The sequence below is a fragment of the Falco peregrinus genome, chromosome 8 (genome assembly GCF_023634155.1).
Source record: "Falco peregrinus isolate bFalPer1 chromosome 8, bFalPer1.pri, whole genome shotgun sequence".
In the NCBI taxonomy this organism is placed as follows: domain Eukaryota; kingdom Metazoa; phylum Chordata; class Aves; order Falconiformes; family Falconidae; genus Falco; species Falco peregrinus.
The window spans coordinates 54,235,686-54,260,981 of NC_073728.1; the positions used below are offsets into that span (position 1 = coordinate 54,235,686).

The 25,296-nt window shown below is 50.7% G+C and overlaps 1 protein-coding gene across 2 annotated transcripts in view; it reads left to right on the forward strand.

Annotated features, from left to right (window-relative positions):
• SH3PXD2B (SH3 and PX domains 2B) overlaps window positions 1-25,296 on the forward strand; it is a 78,162-nt gene that overhangs the window by 24,470 nt on the left and 28,396 nt on the right. For both annotated transcript variants that reach the window (XM_055812194.1, XM_055812195.1), the window contains exons 3-5: window positions 9,492-9,567; window positions 20,870-20,946; window positions 24,323-24,414. In XM_055812194.1, coding sequence (XP_055668169.1) covers window positions 9,492-9,567; window positions 20,870-20,946; window positions 24,323-24,414 — 245 coding nt within the window. The remainder of the gene's footprint in view (window positions 1-9,491; window positions 9,568-20,869; window positions 20,947-24,322; window positions 24,415-25,296) is intronic.

The following is a 25,296-nucleotide window of genomic DNA, read 5'->3' on the forward strand; positions in this document are numbered from 1 at the left end:
CATCGCTGAGCACCAGCGTTCTGGTTTTGCAATAAGCGGAGTTTCTTGGCAAGCCCTGGCCCTCTGGCAAGGACTGTCTGGACGCAGAAGTGCTCAGAGTCCTCTCCTGCCATCGTGCCGGTGGTGGCAGTGCCAGGCTCCTGCGCCAGCCCCGGCACGTCCCCGTGCTGGCCGTGGGCACACGCTGCCTGCAGAGGCTTCCTACCCAGCTTGGGTTTCTGGACACCGCTGGCATCTTTAAATCCCACCCTGACTGTAACTGGAGGACCGCCAGGACAGCGTGCACCATGGGGGAGATGCAATGCTGGTGCGGGAGGAGGTGGGGTGGGGTTGCTGGGGGGGTCACGCAGCGGCTGGGCTGCTTCATGCTGTCCATGGGGCTGCTCCCCCAGGGCTCCAGCATTCCATCAGCTCCTGTCTTTGCTAAACAGAGAGTTCTTGTGTCAGGTGGGAGAGGGTGGAAAGGAGCATGGTCACGCTAAGGACTCGGGTGTATCTTTTTTATATGGAGACCCTGGTTTTAGCAGTGAAACCTCAGGGGTTTGCAGTGTCTCATTTTTCACCCGTGTGATTGCATTGGCTGCTGCGGAGCTGCTCTTGATGGACAGAACCCACCTTGTGTGGAGACAAAAATCTCTCCACGTTGGTCTTTTTACCGACTGCTCGCCTGGAAGATGGGGCTTGTATTTAGGGAAGGAACAACAGGGAAAATAGATGGTTAGCAAGAAGTCTGATGCAAGAGGACGGTCATGAGGCTGGTGTTTTGGACCAGCAGTGCTCTCCCAAGTGGTAGGACTGCAGCTTTTGCAGCCCTGCCTGTAGCTCAAATGCCTCGTCCTTTGTCTCATCACGTTTGGGCCTGCCACAGATTTAAAACTTTGCATTAATTTCAGGAGTGGAATGTACACTGGTCTGCTTCTCCTCATGCAGAGCGGGGAAGGTTTTTTGGAAGGGAGGGGTTGAAGAGATATCAGATCATGAACTGTTTGGGGGAGAAGCTAGGGACAAGTCATCTGGAGGTTTTGGCAAGTGTGCAGCTCGGAGTGGCGTGGCATGTGCTAAGGTCTCTCTCTGACCCATTGCTGAAATGCTTGACTGAAGGTTGTCTCTTGGTGTGAAGCACTGTTAGGTGTGAAACTAGATCTGGTTGTAGTGTTTGAGCACAGCCCTCCCCCGTACTGCGCCTCGGCTGATCGACACGTGAAATAGGACAAATGTATTGGTATTTCTTCACCGTTGTTTCCATTTCCACAACAGAAACTAAATCTCATGACTTCCCGGTCTTCTGAGCGTGCCTGCATTGGGGATGCTAGAGAGGAGGATGCGGGTGAACATGAATCATCTCTGCAGCCTTCTCCACAGCTGCTGCTGCTGTGACAGCTCCAGCGAGGGTTGGGGTGGTGCTTCTGTGGTCTTTTGCACCAGGCTGGGGCAGGTGGCATAGCTCTGCCATGCCAAGGTTCCTTCCAGGGGTACTTCCTTGCGTGACACAGCCCCAGCTGTGCTGGAGGGACGTTCCCATGGACGGGATGGAAAGAGGAAGCGGTGCAGGCCAGCGTCACCCTCGGGTGTTGCTGCTCTGTTCCCAAGCATGTCTACCAGCAAGAGTCATTTCCCGCAGCTGGGTTGCCATGTGAGTTATGGATGCTGTACTGGTTGTTTGGTGGTGCTGATGCTCTGCTCCGGGTGCCTGCACGGAGTGCAGCAGCTTTCAGTGCTCATCTGAGCAGTCTGGGACCTGCCTACCCAGCCTAATGCCATCTAGAGGCTGCAATTATCAGAAATTAAGTGGAAAATGGATTAGTAAGGTACTGTAAAGAGAATGATGACTTCCAGGATTCAGCACCAATGGATCAAATGTAACAAGTGATGTATTTTAATCACCCACGAAGCAGACAGAGGGATCAGCAACTCTGTGAGGAGGCTGTATAAATAAGAGATTGCTTGGTGCTCTTCTCCAAATTTGCGGTTTTCTTTTTCTTTTTTTAAACGCTAAATTCTCTCCTTAGTTTCTCCCAAATATATTCTTGGCAGGCTTACAAAAAGAGAGAAGGCAAGCAGTGTTTTTCAGGAGCTGTTTGGGCCATCCAAAAATGGGTGGTGATTTTGGATCCCACTATCTCAGGGTCTCACCTGGTGCCTTACTGGAGCTGGGTTTTGGGAAGATGCAGCTTTGTCTGCCCTCTCATTTCTGGATGCTTCAGAATGGGTACCCAGAGCTAGTTGCTGCTTTTGAAAACATACAGGCTTTGAATGTCTTAAAGCATGATTTTTAAAAAATATTTTTTAAATGCTCTTGGAAGTAAGGTTTGTAGATGAGCACAGAACAGACACAGAGATCGCTGTGGGAGCAGGGCCTGGCTTGACCAGAGAAGGACCTCTCTGGAAAGGAGGATGTTTCTCTTTCTCTTTACATGACCCTCTCCTTCACCCATCTAGTGCAATTGGCACATGGTGTTGACTGCGATGGTGATATAGGCAACTAGAAACTCCCATTCTCTCATCACTAATAAACAAACATGATAATCTTCCAGTGATTTCTGGGGGTTTATGTTTCAAGGCTGGATGATGAAACAGGAGGTTACACTGAGGTTTCTAAAGGCTTTTGGGGGTTAGACAAGTGGGGCCAAGTGCCTGCTTCACTGGGAATCCTGGCAGCCCTGCTGAGTGTGCGGTGCCCGTCGTGGTCTCGATCGCTTACACTGGAGCTGAGCACCACTGAGGTTTCTGCTTGGAGAATCAGTGCGTGCTCAGGCTGGAAACATCTCCTGTCCTGGCCCATGGAAGCTTTTTTTGCCTGACTGCTTTTGGGGGACCATTGGACCAAACCTAGGGATGCGAAGCTGCCGCATCCTCCGAGCCTCCACGTGCAGGCAGAAGCCCGCCATCCTCCCTGGGTTTGGTGCAAGCAAGCACTCGGGGTAGCCCAGAGCTGGCAGCGGCTGGGTCCGGGGCTGCCCGGGGCTGGGGGGCAGCGTGGGCAGAGGGATGCATCCTGCCTAACCCTGCATCTGCTGCCCTCTCCATGCCTGTGAGCTATTCACAGGCACCAGTGTCTCCCTCTGTCTAATGCTTCCTGTGATTTCATAGGAAATTTCTCTTGCAGTGGCAGCTGCTGCCAGTTTGTGTAGCCCTTTTTTCTCTGACCTCAGTTAATTCTTTTTTTGTCTACTGCTGAGCAGGGCTTAAAGTTTTCCATCAGGTTTTCACAATTCAGCCTCTGTGATGCCATTTCCTACTGCTGAGGAAGTCAGGATTGCCTCTGCCTGGTCTAAAATGTGCTTGAACTCATCCCTTGCACCAGAAGAGCCAGGGCTGGGGAGAAACTGTGGTCATCAAGGAACCGCTTTGTTGTGCTGCCCTTCAGCTCCCCTTCCTGTCTTTGAGCAGCCAGTTGGCTTTGGCAATTGAATGGGCGTTACGTGGTGCTGCACCAGTGGAGTCCTTCCCCGGGCTTGACCTCCCGAGGCATCACCACGCCTGGGTTCTGAGCTTGCTCCACGTTGGTCCTTCTGTCTTCTGGGCTGTTGTGTTTGCACCTCCTGTTTCTTCACAGACAGGCCACGCAGATGCAGGGAAGGTGCCTCTTGTAGGATTGCAATGAGACTAAACATTAGTAGTCTGTGAGCCACTGCCAGATGTTGTTCTCTTTCCCAGACTATCTGCTTGGCAGATGTTCCTCAAACCTGCTGGCTCCAGGGTGCAAGGGTGCTTTGATCTGCAGGAGCATGTTTGCAAAGTCTCTGCTTCTCAGTGTGCAGCTGTGTCCCTTTTCATGTCCCCATGGGTCTGGGGGTGCTGCCATGACAGCAGGCAATTGCTGGGATCGGCATCCCTTTCCGCCACTGCATTTGGGAATCAGTGGGATGCTGTCCCTTGGTGAATCAAATTTGGAGGACGACTCTTCTTCCTGTAAGAGGAGACCTGACTAATGCCCTGCTGAGCACATGGAGGTCAGAGTGAGCTGTCCACGTGTATGGCCCCATCTGGAGTTCGCTGCCATGGGGACAGTGGGGCATGTGGTGTGCCTGGCTCCCTGCAGCATTCCCCCCTTTCATGAGGAATGGGGCCGACAGGGAGTTTGGGAGTGTGGGATGAGAGCAGGCTTGGCTCTGGCCCATCTTTCCCCCATGGCAAGCTGCTGCCTTCTCTCAGTGGGGAGGCTGTTGCTCTTACAAAGAGTCTCCTGTGATTCTGCTGCCGTGCACTCGGCAGACTCTGAAGCCTTTTGTTGATTTTTTTTTTTTTTTTTTTTTTTTTTACACACCCACCCCCCTTTGGGTGCTGTCAAAAGCTGACTTCTGTGCTCTGGATAACAGGCATGTCTGGTGGAGGCATGGATTAGGTCAACTCTCTCTTGCTAGACCAAGGAGGAGGAATGCGGTTTTACACTCAACCTTCGTCACACAGGCAAAGCAAATCCTCTCGATAAGGGAACAACTTCCCTCACCCCATGCCTGTGATTATGGCTTACGGCCTGGCTCCGACATCAGCTCCTGGTGTTGTGCAAGAGTGGAAGAGTTTGCTCTCCTTGCCTGGGTATTTCATCACCCCCCAGCCTGTGCTGCTGTGGCTTGCTGTTCAGTGATGTGAGCCACCATCCCCTCCGTGAGCTGGCAAAGGCTTGCTTTCTCTTCTGCAGCCATGGCATGTGCCACGCCAGCCCTGACGCTGGGTAGGGGAGAGCCTGCGCCTCAGAGCAGCTCGGCAAAAGCGAGTCCCACAGTCCCCCGGCTGCAGAGGACTCGCTGCAAGAGTAATTCCATGGCCTTCTGGTTCATCGTTATCAGGGGAACGCAGGACCTCTGTGTTTGCCATTTTTCTTTCCACCGGATCAGATTTAAATGAAAAATAATTTTTTCCCCTCACCTTTATATTTTAGAGGGGAAAACTTTTCCTCTTTGTGGTGGAAAGCAGAGGAGGAGAAGCAAAGTGATGATGCAGTGACACACCTTATGACCTGCTGGCACTTGGCTTGAGGTGTTGCTTTTTGGAAATGGTTTTATTTCTTTCTTTTTTTTTTTTATTTATTCCCCCCCCCCCCCTCCCCCGCAGAGATTTCTCGGAGTTTGATTCCAGATGGGAAGCTATACGGCCCACTCGCAGGCTGTTAGACCTGGGGTGCTGCTCCTCCAGCAGATGTACCCCTCTGGGGTTACGCCGTCTGCATGGTGTATCCCTCTGGCATTACACCATCAGCTCTTATTTTCACAAGGCCCTTCCTGGATGCTCTGCTTCCCGGGAACACTGCTGAGCACATACATTCCCCTCTCCCTAGGATCCCTGCAGCCCGCAGCACTCTTAATTGATTCAATTAGGATATTATCTTACAAGTTTCCTGTTAATGAAGAAGCTGTCTAGCGATGTGTTAGCTGGTGATACAAAGCTGCTTTTGAAAGGCTCGCTCTCCCGGGGTGGCCCCGCCAGCTTTATCGCCTGCCCAGTTAATGGACAGCTCGGCCGTGGGGACAGCGTTCCCATGATGTGCACGGACCTTCAGCTGTGGCTCACTCTAGAAAGACTCACTGCCCAGACGTTTCTTGGTTAATAAGAAAAACAGCTAATCGATAAGATAAATCGGTGGTGGAGATAAATGGGGATAAACATGCCCTGTCCTGGCGTGCCGTTGTGGGGAGCCTGGCTGCGGGTTGGATGTGCTGCTTGGGCATCCGTGCCCCAGTCCTGGCTTAGGGAGCCAGGGCCTGGCAGCCGTGTGGTACCTGCTCTGCTGGAAAGGAATTGGTGAAAAGTGGGATACTGCAGCTTACTGCGTAATAAAAACACACCAAAACGCTTTCAAGGGTATTTGTTCCGGTATTTTTTTTATTATTTCTTTTTAAAAATAAGATGCTATCAGAAATACTTTAAAATAATCTTGGAAGGAGATAAACAATAAGAGTTATTTTTTTCTTTTTTCCTTCATTTTTCTTCCCGACCTGGCTGAGTGCATTGCTGAGAGCCAGACTTGGCCTCCCTGCACGCTCCTGTCTCAGCAGGGAAAGCTGTGCTCCGAAGGGATGGGTGGCTGCCGCTCGCCTGCCCCGTCTCCCCAGGATCTTGGATGGCTGGGCAAGTCTTCCCTCCTGGGAATGTGATGTGAGCAGCCTTGTTTGGAGCTCAAATGGAAACCCTTGCCACTGAGATGATTTGTGGGACTCTCCCCATGCCGGCTGCCTCCCTTCCACAGTACCTTGCCTGCTGGGTAGCACGTTTCCCTGCCACGGCTGGGGAGAAAGATGCTCTCCCAGGAGACCTGCCCTGCCTTGTCTCTGGCACGCCTCGGTTTCTGAAGGCCATATTGTGATGCTTGAGTGTCCCTCTCCCTGGGCTTGTGGGGTTGCTGCACTTTTACCTTTTTTCCATCCCTTTTCCAGAGCTGTGCCTGCTGTCCTTGGCTATCCTGGGCAAGAGCAGTGTCACCACCTGTGCTGTAGTCCCTGTCCTGCACAATCAGCAGGAGGAAGATGGGCCAGAAAGGACACAGGGAGCCTGAAAACCTAGAGACCTGCCAGCTGGCTTCCTCTGGCTCTCTGGTAGCATCTCTCAGGTCTGGAGCTGACCTGTTCCCATCACTGTTCTGTGCTTTTTCTGTGTGTCTGGTGCTATGGAGGAGCTATCAGTCCGTGACCTGGGGACTGGATTTCCGCAGCTGTGTGCGCCTGTATCTCACTAACACGAACTGCCTGCCGTGGTTACTGCCAGCACTGGGCTTGGTTTTTTTGGAGTGGGTTTTTTTGCTGTTCCTCAACCACAGGCTTATGCCTAGTGAAACTGATGCACGAGTATTTGCTGCTGCCTTCTCCAGAGCTGCGTGATGTGGCAGCCAGGCTGGGTGGGACTGACCCCTCTGACTTGCTCCTTCCCTGCTTTCTGCTCTTTCTGTGTGTGCTGGAGGGTGCTCCAGGCACCTTGCAACCTTTTTTCCTCCTTCTAGCAAGAGAATAGATAGCAGCTTGTGAGTGCACAGGTATGGTGGTACCAAACCACAGCAGGCAGCACAGGGACTGGTCTGGCTGGGGTGATGCTGGTGGCTCTGGGCTGGGCTGGAACAGAGCAGGGTGGCTGCAGTGAGGGGGTCCCCACATCTCCTCCTGCTTGCTGAGCAGCCTCTGCAAGAGACACTTTCTGTCAGGCAAAAGGAAATGGAGAACTGGGCTGAAGTTCTGGAGTTCTGGCCAGGTTTGATGGGATCACATGGCTGGGAGCTGATCTGGCCAGAGGCACAGCCCAGGCACGTGCATACGGGAGAAAACAGCTTGCACCGTTTGTGCCTTGGAGGCTCACGGTGCTCCTGGGAGTGAGAGATCCTCAGCTCGCGTTCAAAACTGCGGGGAGGGGAAAGCTTCCAGTGACTCAAGTATTGCCTTGCTTAACAGCAATCAGATGTGCGGCATTTGCAATTTGTTTTGCTCACCCTTTACCAGTCACAAGCTTTCCCGAGCTCTTTCCCACAGGAAGAGCAGGGCCGGGGGCACCTCTGCCGTAGCACAACACGGGTGTTTTACGGGGTAACAGGGATATGGTGTCATCCTTTATTTTTGTGGGTTGAGGGAAGAGGAGGAGGCAGTTGTGTGCCCAGGGAGGCTGGGGAAGTGGTGCTGCCCTGGGAGCCTGTGGTGCCTCCGGGAGCCGAGTCCTGCCTCGACGGCTGGGCTTGGGCTCGCTTTGTGGCTGCTGGGAATGTCACCGCAGTCCCCAGTTACTGCTGAGTCTGGAGTCATTTTCTCTGTTACAAGCTCTCAAATTTGTTTCGAGAAGTTGTAAACACAGTCCATTCGTGCTTTGTGTCATCCTGGTTTTGAGTTGTCTTGATTTCATTTTGAAGAGATGAGAGCTGCTTTCAGTTTTCCTGTTGTCTTTGGGAGTGTTGGGGGAGTTATTTCTTCTCAAAATGTAGGACAAATGCCTCCTTCCTTCTGTCCCCTCTCCACCAAATCTCGAAATTTTATCCTGGTGCATTTGAGGTCCAAGAAAAAGAAAAATGCAAGGGCTATATCAACAAAAAGCACTTAGCTTTAGCATTACAGCACTTTAAACAAACTCACGCCTAGCAATGGAGGAGTCCACAGCCTTTAGCTAGATGCAGAGACCTCCTGTAAAAAGCATGTGGAAAAATAGGTGCCAAAGAACAAGAGCCATGAAAACCAAGGAGCCAGGTGGGAGACATCCCAGGGGGTGTCAGGACCCAGGAGTTTGGCCTTGTGTGGACTCCCTGTGGGGAAGGGACTCGCGCTGTTCTATGGTGGAGCAGCAGGCAGGAGGGAGCGTGGCTTGTGTGGCTGGCTGCTCTGTGGTGCCCATCCTGCTGCCAGGCTGGGCGAGGGCTGCCTGCAGGTGCCTCTCATGGGATGAACGGCTCAGGCTCTCCGGTTGCATAGTTTCCTCTTTGTATGAAACACTTTAATTGAGCCAGAGGAGAACAGCTGTTTAGACTTTGTAGGTGCTCAGGATGCTTTCCCGGCAGGTTGTCTCCAGTGCTTCCATAAGCGCTTAATTATTTATGCAGAGTGCGATAGCTCCAGTAGGAGAGGTTAAGACCCATTTCAAATACCCTGGGGACCAGGGAGCTCTTCTGGTGAGGGGAGACAGAGCTCAGGTCCATGCTCCAGGGAAAACAAGGGAGAGTCTGCATCTCCCTCCCTTCCTCCCAAAGGAGGGAGTATCTGAGTGGCAGGCTGGGTGGCTGGGCATGCTCTTCCTCCTCTTCTGCTCTGAGTAAAGAGCAAAGCCCAATCCACATGGTGTTCTCCAGCAAGACCAAGCAAATCAAATGCTGAGGATGTGAATACTGCCAGGACATTGGTATTAAGCACCGTAGCAGCTGCAAGGAAGCTGTGTGCATGTGCTGGAACACCAGTACATGCACCCAGCAAGAGCAAGAGCTGGTTATCGCCTCTCTTTGCTGACTAAACATACTACATGCAGTTGCATCAGTCAGGAAATGATTTGTTTAATGCTGAAGATCCCATAAAACATTAATCCCGCAAAGCCTGCATAGCACAAAGCGTTCCCCAAACTTGATGTGTAACTTTATGGCCTTTTGCAGGCAAACACGAGCTGGTGCTGTGAGTCCAAATCAGCTGTAGTCCAGGAACTGTGTCAGTGCTGTGCTATGCTTGAGCAAATAAGCTTAAAGTACGTCTTTTTTGAGGAGCGACTGAGGTCCATCAACATGAAACTTAATAGTTGCAGAAAAGCAGGTTACATAAATCACCTGTGGTGAGCAGTATGACGGTGATGAGCAACATCAGTGGTGAGAAATGTCTTGAAAATAGTGGAGATGACGCTAAGGTCTTGTGCTTCTGGCACTGCTTTGGATGTGCTTCCCTTGGTGCTGCAGGTCACTGTACTCTGGCTGATGGTGCTGTGTACAGTGTCTCAGGATGCTGCTGGTTAGGAGAACAGGCTTCTCCTCCTCCTGGGGAGGGTGGCCTTGTGTTGTGCAAGGTAATCACTGACTTTAATCACCTCTCTTGCGTTTTCTTTTCTAGATGCAAATGCTGGACAAGTTTCCAATGGAAGGAGGGCAGAAGGACCCCAAGCAAAGGATCATCCCCTTTCTGCCAGGTAGGCGAGTGGACTCCAGCAAAATCCATGCTGGTTTTGGCATGGCAGGAGCTTTTTCCCAGTCTGTGTGAGAGCATACACGTGCTTTAGCTCTTATCTACTGAACCATCTGAGGAATAACATGTTCCTGGCCTGCACTGTGTCCATTAAAACATCTGTATTTGTTAGCAGTGTGCCCAGCAAGTGGTAAACCCCTCAGTCATTCTCTCTCCCTCCAGAAGTCATTAGTGAAGGACATCAGCTAAGCAACTCCACTTGTACTTCTGCCAGATGCAAGCCCTGCAGCAGCCTGCTTGTTTTCAGAAGGGGCTGGCCAGCACGGCACGGGGCTGAGGATGGTGTGAGGCTTTCCCAGACGCTGTTTTTCCTGTCCCATGCAACTCAAAGGGCCATCCAGAGAGAAGGAAATAACAACTGAATTCCACGTATGAAGTCAAGCTGATTGACAGCCTTGGCTTCCTCCCATGATGTTGGGGACTCGTTGCTCAAAGACAGGATTTCTGCGGCATGGTTTGTGCCCTGCCAGCCCAACATGCAGCTGAGGTTTGTGTGCCCAAGGAGCAAATGCAGTGGTCTGTGGCAGACTGTGGTGCGAGGGATTGCTTGCGGCTGCCCTTTGGTGCTGCTGCTATGGGGTAAAAAAACCCAGACTAAAACGCCTTGCAAAAATAACCAGCCTGAGGGGGCCCTGGGAGTCTTTCATGCACCCATAGCTAATGGCTTTGACCACAGAGTTGTCTTTACCCCCACCCCCAAGTAGCTAATGGGCATATTTAGAAATGTCACGGTACCATAATCACTTCCAGTGACTGTCAGGTCCATTTAGTGCAGCCTTTTGTGCTGTGCACTGCCTCCTGGCTTTTCTAGAAACATGAAGGCATTTAGTGGGTTTTACTTTTCTCTGAGTGGCATGAAGAAAATTATTTATGCCCCTTTCTGAGCAAGAGAGTCTTGTCTGGGTTTCCCATAGAGGGATTTCTGATTCTGGCTTGTCCTTGCATGGTAACATGAGCAAGAGCAAAGCACACCTAACATTAATACAGCAGAAAAATCCTTGCTGTACAAGTACTCCTGCCAGCAAGGAGCGGGGAGGAAAAATGGAAGGCAAATTGGCAAAGGGCATAACTTGGAAAAATTGGATGTACGGTTTGGCTGTGCTGCACTTGCAGAAAATTCCCACCAAATGCTGCTGTTTTTGGAAGGCAGCGATGGGGCTTGGGAAGCCTGGTCAGAGCACTGCTTGTCACAGCACGCTCGTCAGTATTTGTTTCGTCTTCTTGGTGTTGAAATAGTTTCCCCTTGCTAAGAGGCATGTCACTGGGATTTCCATTGAAGAAAAAAGGGGATTGAAGTTGCTGGAAAATAAAGCCTGGCTCTTGTGTAAGAAAGCTGTTTTGGGGAGTTAGGATCACCATCCTCTAGAGGAGCTTGTGTGTTTGTGTGTGTGTCCTCTGCAGAGATGTTTGCCCCTTTGCTCTGGTCCCCTTTATGCAACAGGATTAAATAATACCGTTTTCAGAGGTGGTTACATGTTGACTTGGAAAACCACTAGTCCATGCTTCTCCCAGAAATTTTTCTTGACGTTTCATTTCTGCAGTGGCTTGCAGTAGCTAACAGAGAGACTGTTGATGCCTGACAGCTGGCACCTGCAGCTTTATCACTTGTACTTTCAGGTGCCAGCACACGGTAAGAGGTGATATGGTGAGGAGATGCCGGCACGGGATGGTGTCCTGCTTCCAACCAGGAGACAGCCACTGGAAAAAAACGATAATCTTGCATCTGCCTGTCCTCATGGGGCAGCTTCCAAAGTCCTCTTATTTCAGCAAAGATGTGTTATTTAAGAAGTGGGAATCATGGAATCGTGTTGCCTTTGCTGCACATCACGGAGCGGTCAGGAGCGGGTGGCTTTCTCCAGCGCAGGACGATGAGCCATACCTCCCTAGCAAGGTGGCTCGCAAGCTGTGTCTGCTTCTGAAAGAGGACTTTACCTGGGGATAGGAGAAGGCTCTTTTAATAGTGGCTGGCTGTGCTAGAGGATGGCTTCTTTCTGGAGCTGTTCTTGGCCTTCCCGGTTTGGGATGGCAATGGGTATTGTTAGGTAAAGCTGAACCCAAACTTTGTCTCCCTCTGCCTGGGGGTGCCATCCAGGTGAGCTCAGTGCCTGGGTGTCTTTCTCTGCAAAACATGGCTCTAGTATGCTTAGACTCGCTAGGGTTTGGTTACGTTCAACGTCTGTGAGTACTGTCGTTTGCTCCTACTCCCATTTTGAGCAATATTTTTGGCATCTGAATTTCATTACCAGTGGAGATTTGGCTCCAGTGGCTTACTGAAAGTACGCTGCTTTCTGGGAAGCCCACTGTAGAGTATCATTAGACATTGTGACCGCTGCAATTCTCAAAAAATGTCTCCTGTGACTCTGTGCTTCCTTCAGCTCTGGCTTTCTTAGCAAACCCCTAAGTGTCCCAAACTCAGGGTCACCAGCATAACCTGAGAAGGTACCATCTGGGTTTGTCAGGGTGGTTTCCTGGAATGGGAAGTGAGTTCCATGATTACTCCATAGTTACAACATCCAGCCCACAGGAACTCTGTTTGCTTTGTGTTGCTTCGTTTTGTTAATGTTTGCTTTGAGGATTTGACGACTTGGAAATTTCTGGAGACTTCGGGTCTTTTGAAGTAGGTCTCTGATGGTATCAGAAGAGGCTCTTGTAACTGCAAGTCCTCCAGCCCACTTAGCTCATCTGAAGTGGAGTCCTCCAAAGCAGAGCAGTGCAATTGCTCTTGAGGTTTGGGACCAGAGGTTGTTCCTTTCCGAGTGTTGCCACCACACTCATCACACAGCAGAGCTTGGTGGGCTCACGTTTTGCCTGGCAGGACATTGCAGTGCTCCTGCACTGTGCCTGAAAAGCCTTTGCCGCCATATGGGGGAATTTGAAGTGGACTCTTGGCTACTTTTGCTGGCTCTGAGCCACTGGCACAGCCTGCTCAGCTTCACGTGGCGCTGAGGATGGCCCCTTGAAACAGCTCCGGTGGCACCCAGCGCACGCGTGGCTTCGGCTGTGGTCCCTGGAGCAGAGTCGGGAGCAGCTGGTGGGAGAGGAGACCTGTCACTGCCCGGCGCAGGGGACGTGCTGGGCGGCTCTGTCCTCGCCTGCAAGAGTCCGCACTGAGGGTTACGTGCTGCTTGGCTGGGAGATGATGGTATGGAGACCCCAGGAAAGAATGAACTAAGAAAACAAATGAGCTCAGCTGGGCCTGCTGTGTTAAGGGCTGTGCCAGATCTTTCAGGAAACAGCTTTTATAAGGAGAGTGGAGCCTTCCAAACTTCGTACAGCCCGAGTGGCCTGGAGCAGATCCTGGCCAGTCTGCTTCGCTGGAAACGTGAGCCTCGGCAAGGAGGGGTTGCCTGAGGCTGAGCTAACTTTGGCTGTAAAATTGCTTTTTAGGAAGCTTTAGCTACAGACAATAGCGAACTCCCAAGAAGGGAGGAGGAGAAAGGGGGTTCGGTGAGATCTTTTTACAAAGGAGAATTATGCCTCCTTTCTGCTCCCTTCCCAGCCTGCTAACCTGCTTGGCATGGGCATCAGTGTGACCCGAAAACTTCAGGGCTTTTCTCCCAGAACAGCTGTGAGGATGCTAATAGCTCACCACAAAGGCCTCATGAAAGAGGTGGAGCACAACTCATCCATTTTCCAGCTACAGTACCTGACTTTCCCCTGTCCCGTTGCATCGTCATCAGAGCTGGAGACGGGGCAAGGGTCCAAATTACTATTTTTTTGCTCTAGAAAGATGGGGATCTCTGCTGTAGCACTGTTGGGTGGATGGTCCCAGGCTAGCTTGCAGCCCGTAATTAGTACAATTGCCTTTTCTGTAGGGTTTCAGCTCACTGCTGATGTGCAGACAGTATTATCCCAGGAAGAGTGCCGTGCTGGAGCAGTTGCTCTGCTTCTGTCCTTTGAGCTGTCTTTAAACAAACTACCCTACATTTTTCTCCATTGCATGGCATATGCATTGTAGGCCATAGAAGCAACGGCCTTGGGAACATTTTGCTCCTATCCAGCAGGATCGCAAACCATGAGAGCGTGTAAGGGGCTGTCCTGATAGGGGCACTGTTTAATTCAGCTTCATTTCACAGATGTGGGACTCTGTGCTTATGCTAGACCCAGGACAGCCCCGGAGGCACTTTTCTAGTTCCCCTTCTTTTAACCGGGATGTGTGCACAGCGCGGGACTTTGCTAAACAGATGCTAAGTGCAGGGCTCCTGGAAACGCCATCTCCCGTGCCTGCTTCCCCATCCTAGGAATAGCCCACGTAGCTGGCTGCTCCGTGGGCTGGGATTAATTATGTGTACGTTTGGGGCTGCCTTTTTTTTGAAGTGAGTTTGGAACCCGTGCCAGGGAAAATCTGGATGTGATTTGAAAGGTGCAGAGAAGTGAATTCTTTCCGAGGCGGTGGGGCGGAGGGAGGGTGGGGGGAGTCCTTCAGGGTAAAGCAGGAGGCACAGCTGGTTTTCCACTTCTGAAATATCTGGCTTGGTTCGCGGCTGTGATCGGCAGGGTGATGTGTTTCAGGTTCTCTGCCCCTCCAGTTTGCTGGAGATCCAGTAACAGCCTTTGGCTCAAGAGGAGCCTCAACCATTTTGCTGGTTGAAATCCCTCTGCCTTGTTTGGTTGTTGTTTTTTTTCAGCTCCTTGCTCCACAGTATAATTCTAGCTCTGCCTGGAGAATTCCCACAGGAGGGAATAATTTGCAGAGCCCTGTTTCTCTACCTGTTTGTTTGGAGAGATTAACCCCTCTTGTAGCCCGCCTGCTCTATCTCACGCTGGTGGAGACCCAAATTCCTTATCAGCCCTTTCCCCAAGCTCCCCTCTGACATTTTTCAGTCCTTGATGAATGGCTGAGGCAGCGGGGCCGCGCTGGGTGGCTTGCAGCCCCTCCTCCAGAGCCGCCACAGCACCCTTTGCTCTCTCGATGGACCAGATAAAGCAAAGCAGCCCTGATTAGCTGCAAAGGGGTTTCCTAGTCCTGGGAGAGCAGAACCTTTCCAGCACTGGAGGATTTTTTTGGGCAGACACAGTATCTTCAGTGGAGCTCCTCTGGCTGGCACCAGCTCCACTGCATGGGGGACAGAGCTCATGCCCCCCTTTCCCCGGGGCATCCTGCAGTGGGTGGTGGGCACCAGCCGCCTCCTCCTGCCCAGCTGGGTATGAGGCAGCCCACCAGTGTTATTGCTGCTGCTGAAGCCCTGAGCCCAGTGATGTGCAGCTTAAATGCAGAAGAGCAGCCTGTGCTCCAGCTGTTGGACAGAAGGTAAAAGCCACCGTTGTCCCCCGTGTCCTGGCCAGACTGTATCAATGAAAGGACTGACACAGTGGGGATTTGTGGGGGAAAGGAGTGCAGGGAATTGTGGCAAAAGAAGGTTTTAAGGAGGGATTTAAAAGAAACCATGCTATGGCATGAAGCATTTACAGGAAAACTCTCCCTAGGGTGAGGCACGGCATGGCACGGTTAGGACAACAGCTGCTGTGGGACAGTGCCGGCCTGAGGTTCACAGGGACACGCTCGATGGATTCGCTGCCTGTTCATCATGTTGGATGAACTGCTGCTGATGCGTGGTGGGCCTCTGGCCATGGTGGATGGAAACAAGTAGCAGTGGTGGAGGGAGAGGGACGGGCCCGTGGGAGAAGGGAAGAAAGGAGCAGCGCAGCTGTGTTGGTGGGACATAGAGCTTTGTAACTGGGGATCTTCACATCCCACAAGGTTGTGAAGGTTGACAGCATCAAGCATATCTCAAAGCAGCATCAAGGTGCTCTGCTGTGGTTTTCCAGGTTTCCATCCCAGCAGGGTGAAGAACACAGCTGGCCCCCTGCTGTCAGCCCAGAGCTTGGGGCAATGAAGGAAACAGAAGCACTGAGACAATTTGAGCGCCAGAGCTAAGCAGATGGTGCCAGGCAGGTCAAAAGGAGAAGGGAGGGAAGGGGTTAGGCAGGGAAAAGGAAAAGCAGGCTGGAGTGCCCATAGCTGTCTTTCCAGGCTGCTTGCAAGGTCTCCCCCTCCCCTCTGCCCTGCTACTGCCCAGGCGGGGAGACGGGACGCTGGATGCTGACTCGGAAGTTCTTCAGATGTGGGCAGACAGTGGGTTTGTGGTAGGCTGAGATCTTTTTGCTAGGTTGCCCCAGCCCCAGTCCCCCTCTGAGAACCAGCTGGTGCCTCCAGTGCTGAAGTGCCTGTATGGGCGTTTGCTTGGCTGTAAAAACTAACCAGGTTCAACAAGAAAATCAAATGAGTAAACAAATGCTTGAGTCGGCAAGGGGAACCGGAGACAGCTTCTGCTGCTTTGGTTCTCTTGAATTTGTCTTTTCTTTGGGTAGGTAAAAGCCTCAGCGCAGCTGGCTTTGGCTGCAGCCCAGGCTCCAGCCCAGTGCCCTGTAGGTACGGTACGCCTTCACCAGGTTGGGGGGCCAGGGGAAGAGCAGCAGGGTGAGAATTGACATCATTTGAGCATCATTTGGCCTTGGGATTTCCTCCCCATGGTGAATCCTCTGCCAAGGGCTGCTGCTCATGCCCTGTCCCTTTCCTGGGCTGTTTGTGGGGACAGGGGATGGCTGGGGTCTTCTGGACCCTGTGATGAAGGTCCTCCACCTGCCCCAGCTGCTTTTGTGTTGTGTTTAAAGCACCAGTGATTTCTGGAAAGCACTGCGTGAAAAGCTGGATGGAGACTTTTATTATTTTTGGGTGGTGAAATTCAAGTTTGACTCCGAGGTCCTGTTGGTCTAAATATTTATGGCAGCTTACTGATTTTTTGAAATTAAAGTAATCCTTGTTGCTCTAAGGCCACCCTACGATAATAATCTGTTCTGCATTGCTTAATTCCCCCCAGCACTGTAACCAGGCAGTGAAATGTGGTATAGCTGGAGAGATGTAGACGGGGAACATCCATCCACTTTTGCACTGAAGATCAGTGCAGAGACTTTGTTTGATTTGATTTCTAAGGAGTTGCATATATTTCAGTGCTTTCCCTTTTGGTTTTATTCCCTCTGTCTTTAAAGGATGGGTTGTGTTGGTTAGATTTCTCTAGTCAAAATCCTGATGGAGAATAATACTGCCAGGTTACCCTTAAAGAGCAGATGCATGCAATAATGCCTAACCTGCTGAGAAATGGAAAATGTATAGCAAGCAAAGCACGTGTCATGCTTTGGTGCATCTACAGTTATATTAACGTAATGTGTAATAAATATATTCCCTGGAATAAGGTGTTTCATATTCTACCAAAGAAAGACCAATTTCTAAATTGTAACTTGTACACGGAGCATCTTCAGGACCGTTGTCCTCTTCAGAGGCACCACTTTTTCTCTGTAGGTATTAACAGGTTTTCAAGATCCAGAGAAATCAGGCAGCATGTCCTGAAGTCTGGGTACTTCTTGTACAGGGAGACGTGCCAAGGCAGCCATTCTGTAGTAGTGCCTTATCTCTGTCTTCTTTTTCCAAAATCAACTTACTCGACACATTCCCAGGTGATAAACGTTCAGTCTACTCATAGCTCTGTGTGTATAAAGGACAGTGTATTTTATGGCGCTTCCTCGTGAAGTGGCTTTCTTGTGCTAGCAGGGAGGGAGACTCATTGCTCTCATTGCTCATGCGTAACGTTCTGTATGTAAATAAGAAATTCTAACAATTTCGGAGTGCTTGAGTTGTGGTGTGAGTGAGAAGCTGGTGAAGCTGGAGCCTGTAAGCAGCACTGACCTTCCCAGCTGATGGAAAACCCCACTAATCAGCACGTTGTGCAGAATTGCCTTCCTTCACATGTCTTCCCCTCGATACTCCTCGTGCTGGTGTTGAGACTGAGGGCAGGAGCACTGCTATGTCTATGAGGCTGTTAAGAGTAAAGTGAATCTCATCTGAGGATGTTCTTAAAACTAGAGCAGGTAGTCATTTTTGTCATATTGGAGCAAATTTTTCTGAGCTTGCTGGCATCCAGGAGTCAAGGATCCATTTTTGTCATATTGGAACAATTTTTTCTGAGTTTGCAGGCATCCAGGAGTCAAGGATCCAAACTGCACCAAGGCTATCCTTACTCTTGCTAGATACCACGAGGGCAGCTGAGATTGCTCCCTCTTTGCTGTCGGTGGTCTGCATCTCACATGCTGCAGATTTACCAAGTGAACAGTTCATCCAGCTGGAAGAGTTCACCATGGAAAATCAAACCCCTGAGACCTTCCCCTTTTTTCAGCTGGCATCCTGCTGTGCAGATGTTTCTCAGCGTTCTGCCTGGCTTGCCTTTGCCTGGAGCTAGGTTACACTGTGCCAAAGCTGAGCCAGCAACCACGTCCTCTGCCCAGTACCTGTGTGTCAGGCTGCTCGCTGGAAGGTGCCAGGGCAGCAGTTATCCAGCACAGTCACCAGACTTACCTTTCCTCTTGCCTTGGCCATCTGGCCATTTCTTTGCCACGTGTTTCCTTTAGGACCTAGAGGAGCTAATCCCAAACCTTCTCCTCCCCTTCAGCGTGAAGGACTATCTGCTGTGGGCAGGAGGAAGAGAGTCCACTTGGATGATTAGCAGGGCAGCAACCTGGTACCAGGCTGAGAGTTGTTGCAAGCTCCTGGAGGCAGCCAAAAAAGCGTAAAGCAGCGAGCACTTAGAATGAGGTGTGGGTGATGGGCACCATTGCCTTCGCTGTGTCCCCTGGAGCTACAGCAGTGAGGGGTGCAGGTAGGAGATGGGTCATATCATGTGTTTCTGTTGCATTGTGTGGTCTTTGGCCATGTGAAAAGCCCTAGAGGACAGCACTGTTGTTCCCATTTTGCAGATACGGTCTCAGGAAAGCGTGCCCAGGGAAACGCTGCATCGCACCAACCCAGCAAGTTGCCCATCTTTCCCTTCCAGGGGGGAAGTGGCTTCCTGTGCTCTCTCGCCTTTCAAGGCAAGGATTTATATAGCAGTATTTGGCAGCACTGAAGGGTCTGCAATTATGTTAATTAGGCATTTTGATTAAAAACCAGCTTCTTGTTGGAAAATAAACTTCCTTGTTGAAAAATACTAGATCTAGAGCAAATCAAGACAGGAGCTGGATTTCCTACTGGTTCGTATGCTCTGTGCCTGGACTAATTTAAGATCACTTCAGTTGTTGTGATGTATTTATTCCCCAAAACTATATTCTTTTTATTATTATGCACTAGCATCTATTGGTTAAACATTTAAATATTCCCACATCCAGGGCTTATTATTTTTCCATTTATAATGTACCCACCCATCAGTGATTTCATTTTGGCAGACAAACCCCAAACAGCTATTCCTTATAATTGTCAACAAAACTATTGTGATCCATTCATCTTTTTAAAAATCATCATTCAGATAGAAACCTATGCAGCAAATATGCCATGACTGCTGATGAGAAGGGAAAACTGTTCATCGTTTTCCTGTCTGATGGAAAATAATTACTACAGGCAGGGAAGGGAATGCTGACCTGGTTGTTGCTCCCAGTCTTTCCAGACAAATTCTGTGTTCCCAGGCTATTCACCCTCAAATTCTAAAAGACAGATTGAATAGAGGGATATTTTTTTTTCCTCTGTATCATAAAGACTGCCAGACTTGGGTCTGGCAGGCTGTGGGAAGGAATGCGTTTCAGAGCAGAGCATTTCCCACCATGAATGTCTCAGCCCCTCACTGTCAACAGGACATAAATGAGAGTCAGTCCTGGTATGAGCTGGTCTGACCCTGTGCATTTCACTGAAGGGCAAGGACAGAGCTAATACTGTGTGTGATTGCTCCCTCGGACAGTCCAGGTTGGAAGGCGTTCTGCATTAACTGAGCCTAGCCGGAGATTTGGCTCTTCCATGAAGTTCTGATTCATGCTCCTTGCAAGCTGAAGTTGGGTTGGCTTAGTTCGTCTCTGCTTATAAAAATGCACTGGCAGGCTGCACAAGTCACGCGTGTTCCCGATCCTGGACAAGTCAGGGAGAAGTGGGAAGGCAGGGGTGGTGGGGGTGTGACCCAGCCCTGGTTTTAAAACTGTGGTAAGCGTGTGGTCACTTTACCGTGTCCTGTTCTTGGGTAGCTCAGTAGCATCCAGCTTCTGGTTCCAGCAATGCTGCGGCTCCTGCGAAGGCTTGCTGCAGGGGCTGATGCTAGCCATGGTGCAGCGCTGAAGGCTGGGTGATGCTCCAGAGTGCTTTTCTCCTCCCATTGCTTGCAAAGAGGGTGCGTTGGTGTTCGGTTGTGAGGGGAGTTTGGTTTCTGGGTTGCCCCACGGTGACCTCTTTGATAAGTGAAGAGATGGCGTGGACAGGCACATCAGTTGCTCTCCCTGGGTTTTGTGGTGGGATTGGAAACCCAAGTAGGGACAAAGAGATGAGACTTCCCTGTGGTGTGAGAGGTGTAAGGAGGATCTTGAGGGAACTTCACTACCACCCACACCACCACCCCAAACCACAATTTTCCAGGTGACTGTATAGCAAAGCAGTGCCAGCTCCTGGTGCTTTGGAAAGTGCAGATCTGAAACCCTACCCTATACCAGACCTTTTGATCACTGAGTCTTCATGTGTATCTGTTTCACTGTCTGCTAATGGCTTTTGTCTTGTTAAATGCCAGAGAAGCTGTTCTTTGTGAGAGCAGCTTGAAGCATTTAGGACTCATTAGACTTCAAAGGAAGGAGGCCTGTACCGCAAGCCAGAGGGGAGGAATTGGAGTGGCAAGAGGATCCCATTAATGGAGAACAAAAATAAACCCCAGACAGGAAGGAAAATCCTATAGGTCTGACTCGGAGCTGCAGTCCTGACACTGTGGCTTCCAGGACCAGTTGGACACAGGAGCTGCACAGGGAGAAACCCTCTGGCTTGGCTTCTGCCCACACTAGACCTGGATGCCCTGAACAAGCCTGGAGCCTGCAGCAAGGGTCCCACCTGCGCCGGCATTCACAGGGATGCCCGCTTCTCTGGCGAGCACTGGCGTTTGCTGGTGGACTTGGACACCCAGGACCTGCATGCCAGCAGACCGTAAGGTATCAGGCACGTGCTTTGATAGGGGCTGCTGCTCTGTAATTGCCACATTGGTGAGGGAAGATGGGGCTGTAGTATGCTGGTAATTGGTTCCTCTTCTCTCTCCTTGAACATGCTTGCCACTTTAAATGTGCTTTATTCTGATGAGGTATTTAATCTGTGGGAGGGAATGGGCTTTTTGTTTTTTAGGTACAGTGCTTTTGGTAAGAAGAGGATGTGCAGGGAATAGGTCCTAACTGAGTGATACATGGGAGAGTGTTCCTGGGTGTTGTGCTGACCTGCTCTTGTCTCTCCATCTCTCCTGTTTCAGGGAAGATCCTCTTCCGCCGGAGTCACATCCGTGATGTTGCAGTCAAGCGCCTGATACCTATTGATGAATACTGCAAGGTGAGGGGAGGATTCTAGCATCAACCAAAGATGAAGCCACCTTGATGAGGCTTGATCCTGTTTGATAATATATAACGGTGTGCCAGTGCTGGGAGAACGGGGAGTGTGGGCTATTCCCCACTACCAAACCCTTTCTGTGATGAAAACCCATGCACTGATTTGCTTTTCAATCCATTAATGCTGAGGGCTTGGAGACCTGGGCTTGCAGGGTACAGGGTGGCCCAGCTCCATGCCAGCTTGCACCCTGCTGCTGCTTTCCCTTTCTCTTCTCCTTTCTCAAGCTGCAAACCAGACCCAGCTTTCCAGATGGGCTGGAAAGGACTGGCCGCGTCCAGTCTGGTAGGTGGTTTGGAGTGAGATGGTTGCGCGTAGGACTAGGCTTGAAGGGCTTGGCTCCTTAGGGAGCCTTTCCTTTCCCATCTGCTGGGAACGAACCTGCTGTTTTATGTAGAAGACAGCTCTTTCTTGAACCGATGGTCCCAAACTGGGATGTAAACTCCTGTTACCGGTTATGTGAAACAGTTACTTGCAGAGAGGTAAGATGACTTGTACCTGCAGAAAATTCTTGGAAGCCAACAGAGATAAGGCTGGGACTATTTGCCCCATATGCTTGAATGTAAAACTGTACTTAAGTTTAAATCAAATTGTGATGTTAGGGCATTTCTTTGGGCAGGGAGGGGAACAAAATACTGAAGTCCACAAAAATTATTTTCACACAAATACAGTATTCCACATGTCATCATGTTGAAGAAGTGCACTAGTACTTGCAGCAGCCATGGAATGGTTTGACGGTACGACCAGTACCTCCAAAATCCAGTCTGAATGCTGTTAAAGTTGTATACAAAGACCACAGAGCCCATGGGAGAAGATGGGGAATTGGTGAAATATCCATCACATTCTTTGAGCACGGGAGGTGTAGCAGTGACTGTGGCCTAGGACTTTCCATGGTGGAAGAGACTGTGGGTTTTGGGACTCAGCCAGACCCATGGAAGGGATGTCGTGGCTGGAATAACAACTACAAGGATAAAGGTGAATTAGTAAATGCATCTTGACAGCTCTGCAGTGAGGCTGTGGGTGAAAACCACTGCAGGCCAGGATAGCTGATGGGAGCAGAGTGATGGAGATGTAGTGCAAGGTGTGCTTGGACCTGCATCCTCCATGCAGCGTGGGGGAGGCTGCTGGTACAAGCGACCACTTGGCTCCAGCTGGGCATGATCAGTCCCTTGTCTTCTGAGTCACTAAAAAGTGTCAGCTACATACAGACGCACACAACTGTAAATTTAATTTTGGGGAAGAGAAGGTCCCTAAGTGATAAGATGCTGCAGCTGTCTCTTTCAGAATGATGCCATTAACGACATAAAATACAATGAATCCTTTTGACTTAACAACTGGAAAATAATGGCTGATGTTATATGACCCACTTAGGGAGCCGCTTTCTCCTCCTCCCATTAATGCATTACCAAGTAGGAACAGGCACACGGTGCCTGGCCTTGCAGTTGCTGCTAGTTAACTGTAAAGCTGCTGAGCTGAAGGTGGGTGTGGGACCAAAGGCTGCAGAGATGTGGAATGAGCAAGGAGTCGGCAGGAGCAGAGGGATGTCCCTTCTGGGCATGTCATGCAGCAGATCTCAGCCACAGGGTCCCAGCACACTCTTGCTGCTATGTTTATTGATGGATGTGGATGTTGCATGTGCTTGGAGGGTGGTGGTGTGGAACAGAAATACGGAATATCTCCTTCAGCTTGGCCCTCCTGAGTGAGAACTGAGGGTTAGGTGAATACATTGTGAACAAGTTCCCACAGAAAAATGTGTAAGAAGGTTTTGCTTTCTTGCCATCTCCTGCAAGAGAAGTAGGGTATCTTCGTGCTCTGGGAGAGCCCTAGAAAGAAGGTGGGTAAGATCTGAGGTGGAACTAGGCAAAAGGATCAAGGGAAGGAACATGGAACCTTCTCCAGGCCACAGAATCAGAGGGATTTTGGCATGGGGGAAATAGAGTAGATCATGGGATGCCTGGAACTGGGCAGTGGTACCTTTGGGTACCACCTGGGAATGGCATCCGTGCAAAACTTGGTCTTTGAATAGCCCTACCCTGGACCCAAAAGCCATGAAGTGAGAAGTTTTCTCTCTCCTCTTTCTCACATGATCTTGATCGTAGCTGGCCCAGGATTAGTGGTCTGACTGGCTGCTGTGCTGGCAGTGAAGGACTGTGCTGAATGGCTGGAAGGGCTTTTGGGGGCCAGCAATTAGGTCAGTGTGGAGCCACATCTGATCTGTGTGGTAACCCCAGGGCTTTGCAGATGTGGCTTTGTCTCCAATGCAGAAATGAATGAAGGTTTGGTTCGCCCACACTGCTGTCACAAGACTGCTGTGACAGCAAATGGAGGGGAGGGGGAATTATATAGAAAAATGGTTAAACATCTGCTCCAGGTCAGGCTGCGGCACTGCTCTCTGATTTCAAATCCTCCCTTTTTCAGTTGCAGGAGGTTTTTTTACTTTTTGCAGTTGCCAGCATCTGACTCTGTTTCCTCTGACGAGCAGAGAGCAAGCAGTTGCCCATCTTGCCTCCCCTGCCCAGCCCTTGCTGCAGCCCACATTGGAGAGGACCTAGAAGAGCTCTGGCCCAAGGCGAATATTGCTGTCCCAGACTCTGCCCCCACCTCCTAGAGACAGGCACATTCTCACCCTGCAAGCCCCACCATTGAAGCCTGTCTTTTTGCAACAGGTTTCCTTGAAGGGAAAGGAGAAAAGCAGAGGCAGCGTATAGCTCCTGCCACCCGACAGCACACGTAGCAGCCTTCAGCCCTTGCCCTGATGAGCTGGTGTCTGCGCTTTTGCCTCCTGTTGCTTCTCTCCCTGTCACTTCCCAAGCTGCTGTTGCCCAACGGAGCATTTTTGGGATGTGCTCATCAGGGCTGACAGCACTGAGAGTCTGCCACGTGTAAACTGCCCAGCCTTTCCCGAGGATGCCAGCTCCATGCCCACAGCACAGCTGGGAAACTGAGCCCTGCCGTGACTGGGAGGCTGGATGCTGGGGTGGACAAACCTGTAGCTCTTACCCTGCGAGGGCACATCTGTCCAGAAGGCTGGAGCTGGGCTAAGCAGGGCCTGGGCAGTCTCAACTTATTCTCCTTTAGTCTCCAGCTGCAGCTGGGGTAGTGTGGTGTGTGTACCTGGGGGCTGTCTGGGCCTTGCTCCGCTTCAGTGTGTGTTTGCTGTAGCTCTCCCCAGCCTGGCTCTGTGCTCCTGCATGCCAGGAACCACACGGGTGCCGAGCTCCTTGCTGTGACCCCGTCCCCAGCACTGAGGGCCTGTCCTCACTCGGCTCCTTGCACACAGGCTTGATGCTTCCGATCACCAGTGTCTCTGTTCCGTCCGCAGGCTCTGATCCAGCTGCCTCCCTACATCTCCCAGTGTGAGGAAGTTCTCCAGTTCTTTGAGACACGACCTGACGACTTGACGCCCCCCAAAGAGTAAGTTGGTTGAGTGGCTGCTACCACCCGTGTGGTGATGAAACACAAACTGCCTTGAACTTTCAGGTGTCCATAAGTCTGATGTTCACCAGTTCCCCCCAGGAGTCACAGATCTGGGACTTGAAGGCTTTCTTGCAGAGGGAACAGGGGCTGTGGAGCTCAAGATGGACACCCCTGCCTTATCAGCCATCTGCTGGCATAGCCTTCTTCAGCAGGGAGGTGGAAACACTTCTCTGGGACCCCGTGAAGTGTCGGTCTCCTTCCAGGCCACTTTCTACTTGCAAATTCTGGTTTCAGAAACATGGTTAGTCTGAAAAGCCTCATTTCACATGGTTACTAACAACCTCTGCCTCATTCAAAAGGCTCTTCCCCTTAGCCATGTCCATGAGCCCTATCCATAACAACGCTCCAAAGTCTTTCCATGCAAAACAAGGAACATTTGCAAGGAATCTCGCGTGCCTTACGCAACTCTGTGTGGTTATAAGTCTTGTGACTATGAGCTACTTTGGCCAGGAGCCACCCATCTCTTACTAATCACAAGCAGCATAAATCTGAGCAGCCGCCTCCATCTCCTGCTATGCTGCTCTCTCTTTTTATGCTCCATGTGACACGATGCACGGCTCTACGAAGGCTGAGCAATGGAGGAGACTTGATTAATTGTGAGAGGAAAGGCAGTAAATTGATTTGACATCATTCTGTATTGGAAGAGTGTGGAGGTAGATAAGGGGATTTTGTTTTTCTCCTCCGAGCTGCAACACTGAGCCTTTCAGGTCTCCAGCTAAGTATTATGCTTGTGTGGAATATGTCTTCTCCCTGGGTTTTTGATTTTTTTCATTCCCTCTCTTAATTCCCCCTTCCCCCCATCCCTGCTTTCCTCCTTTG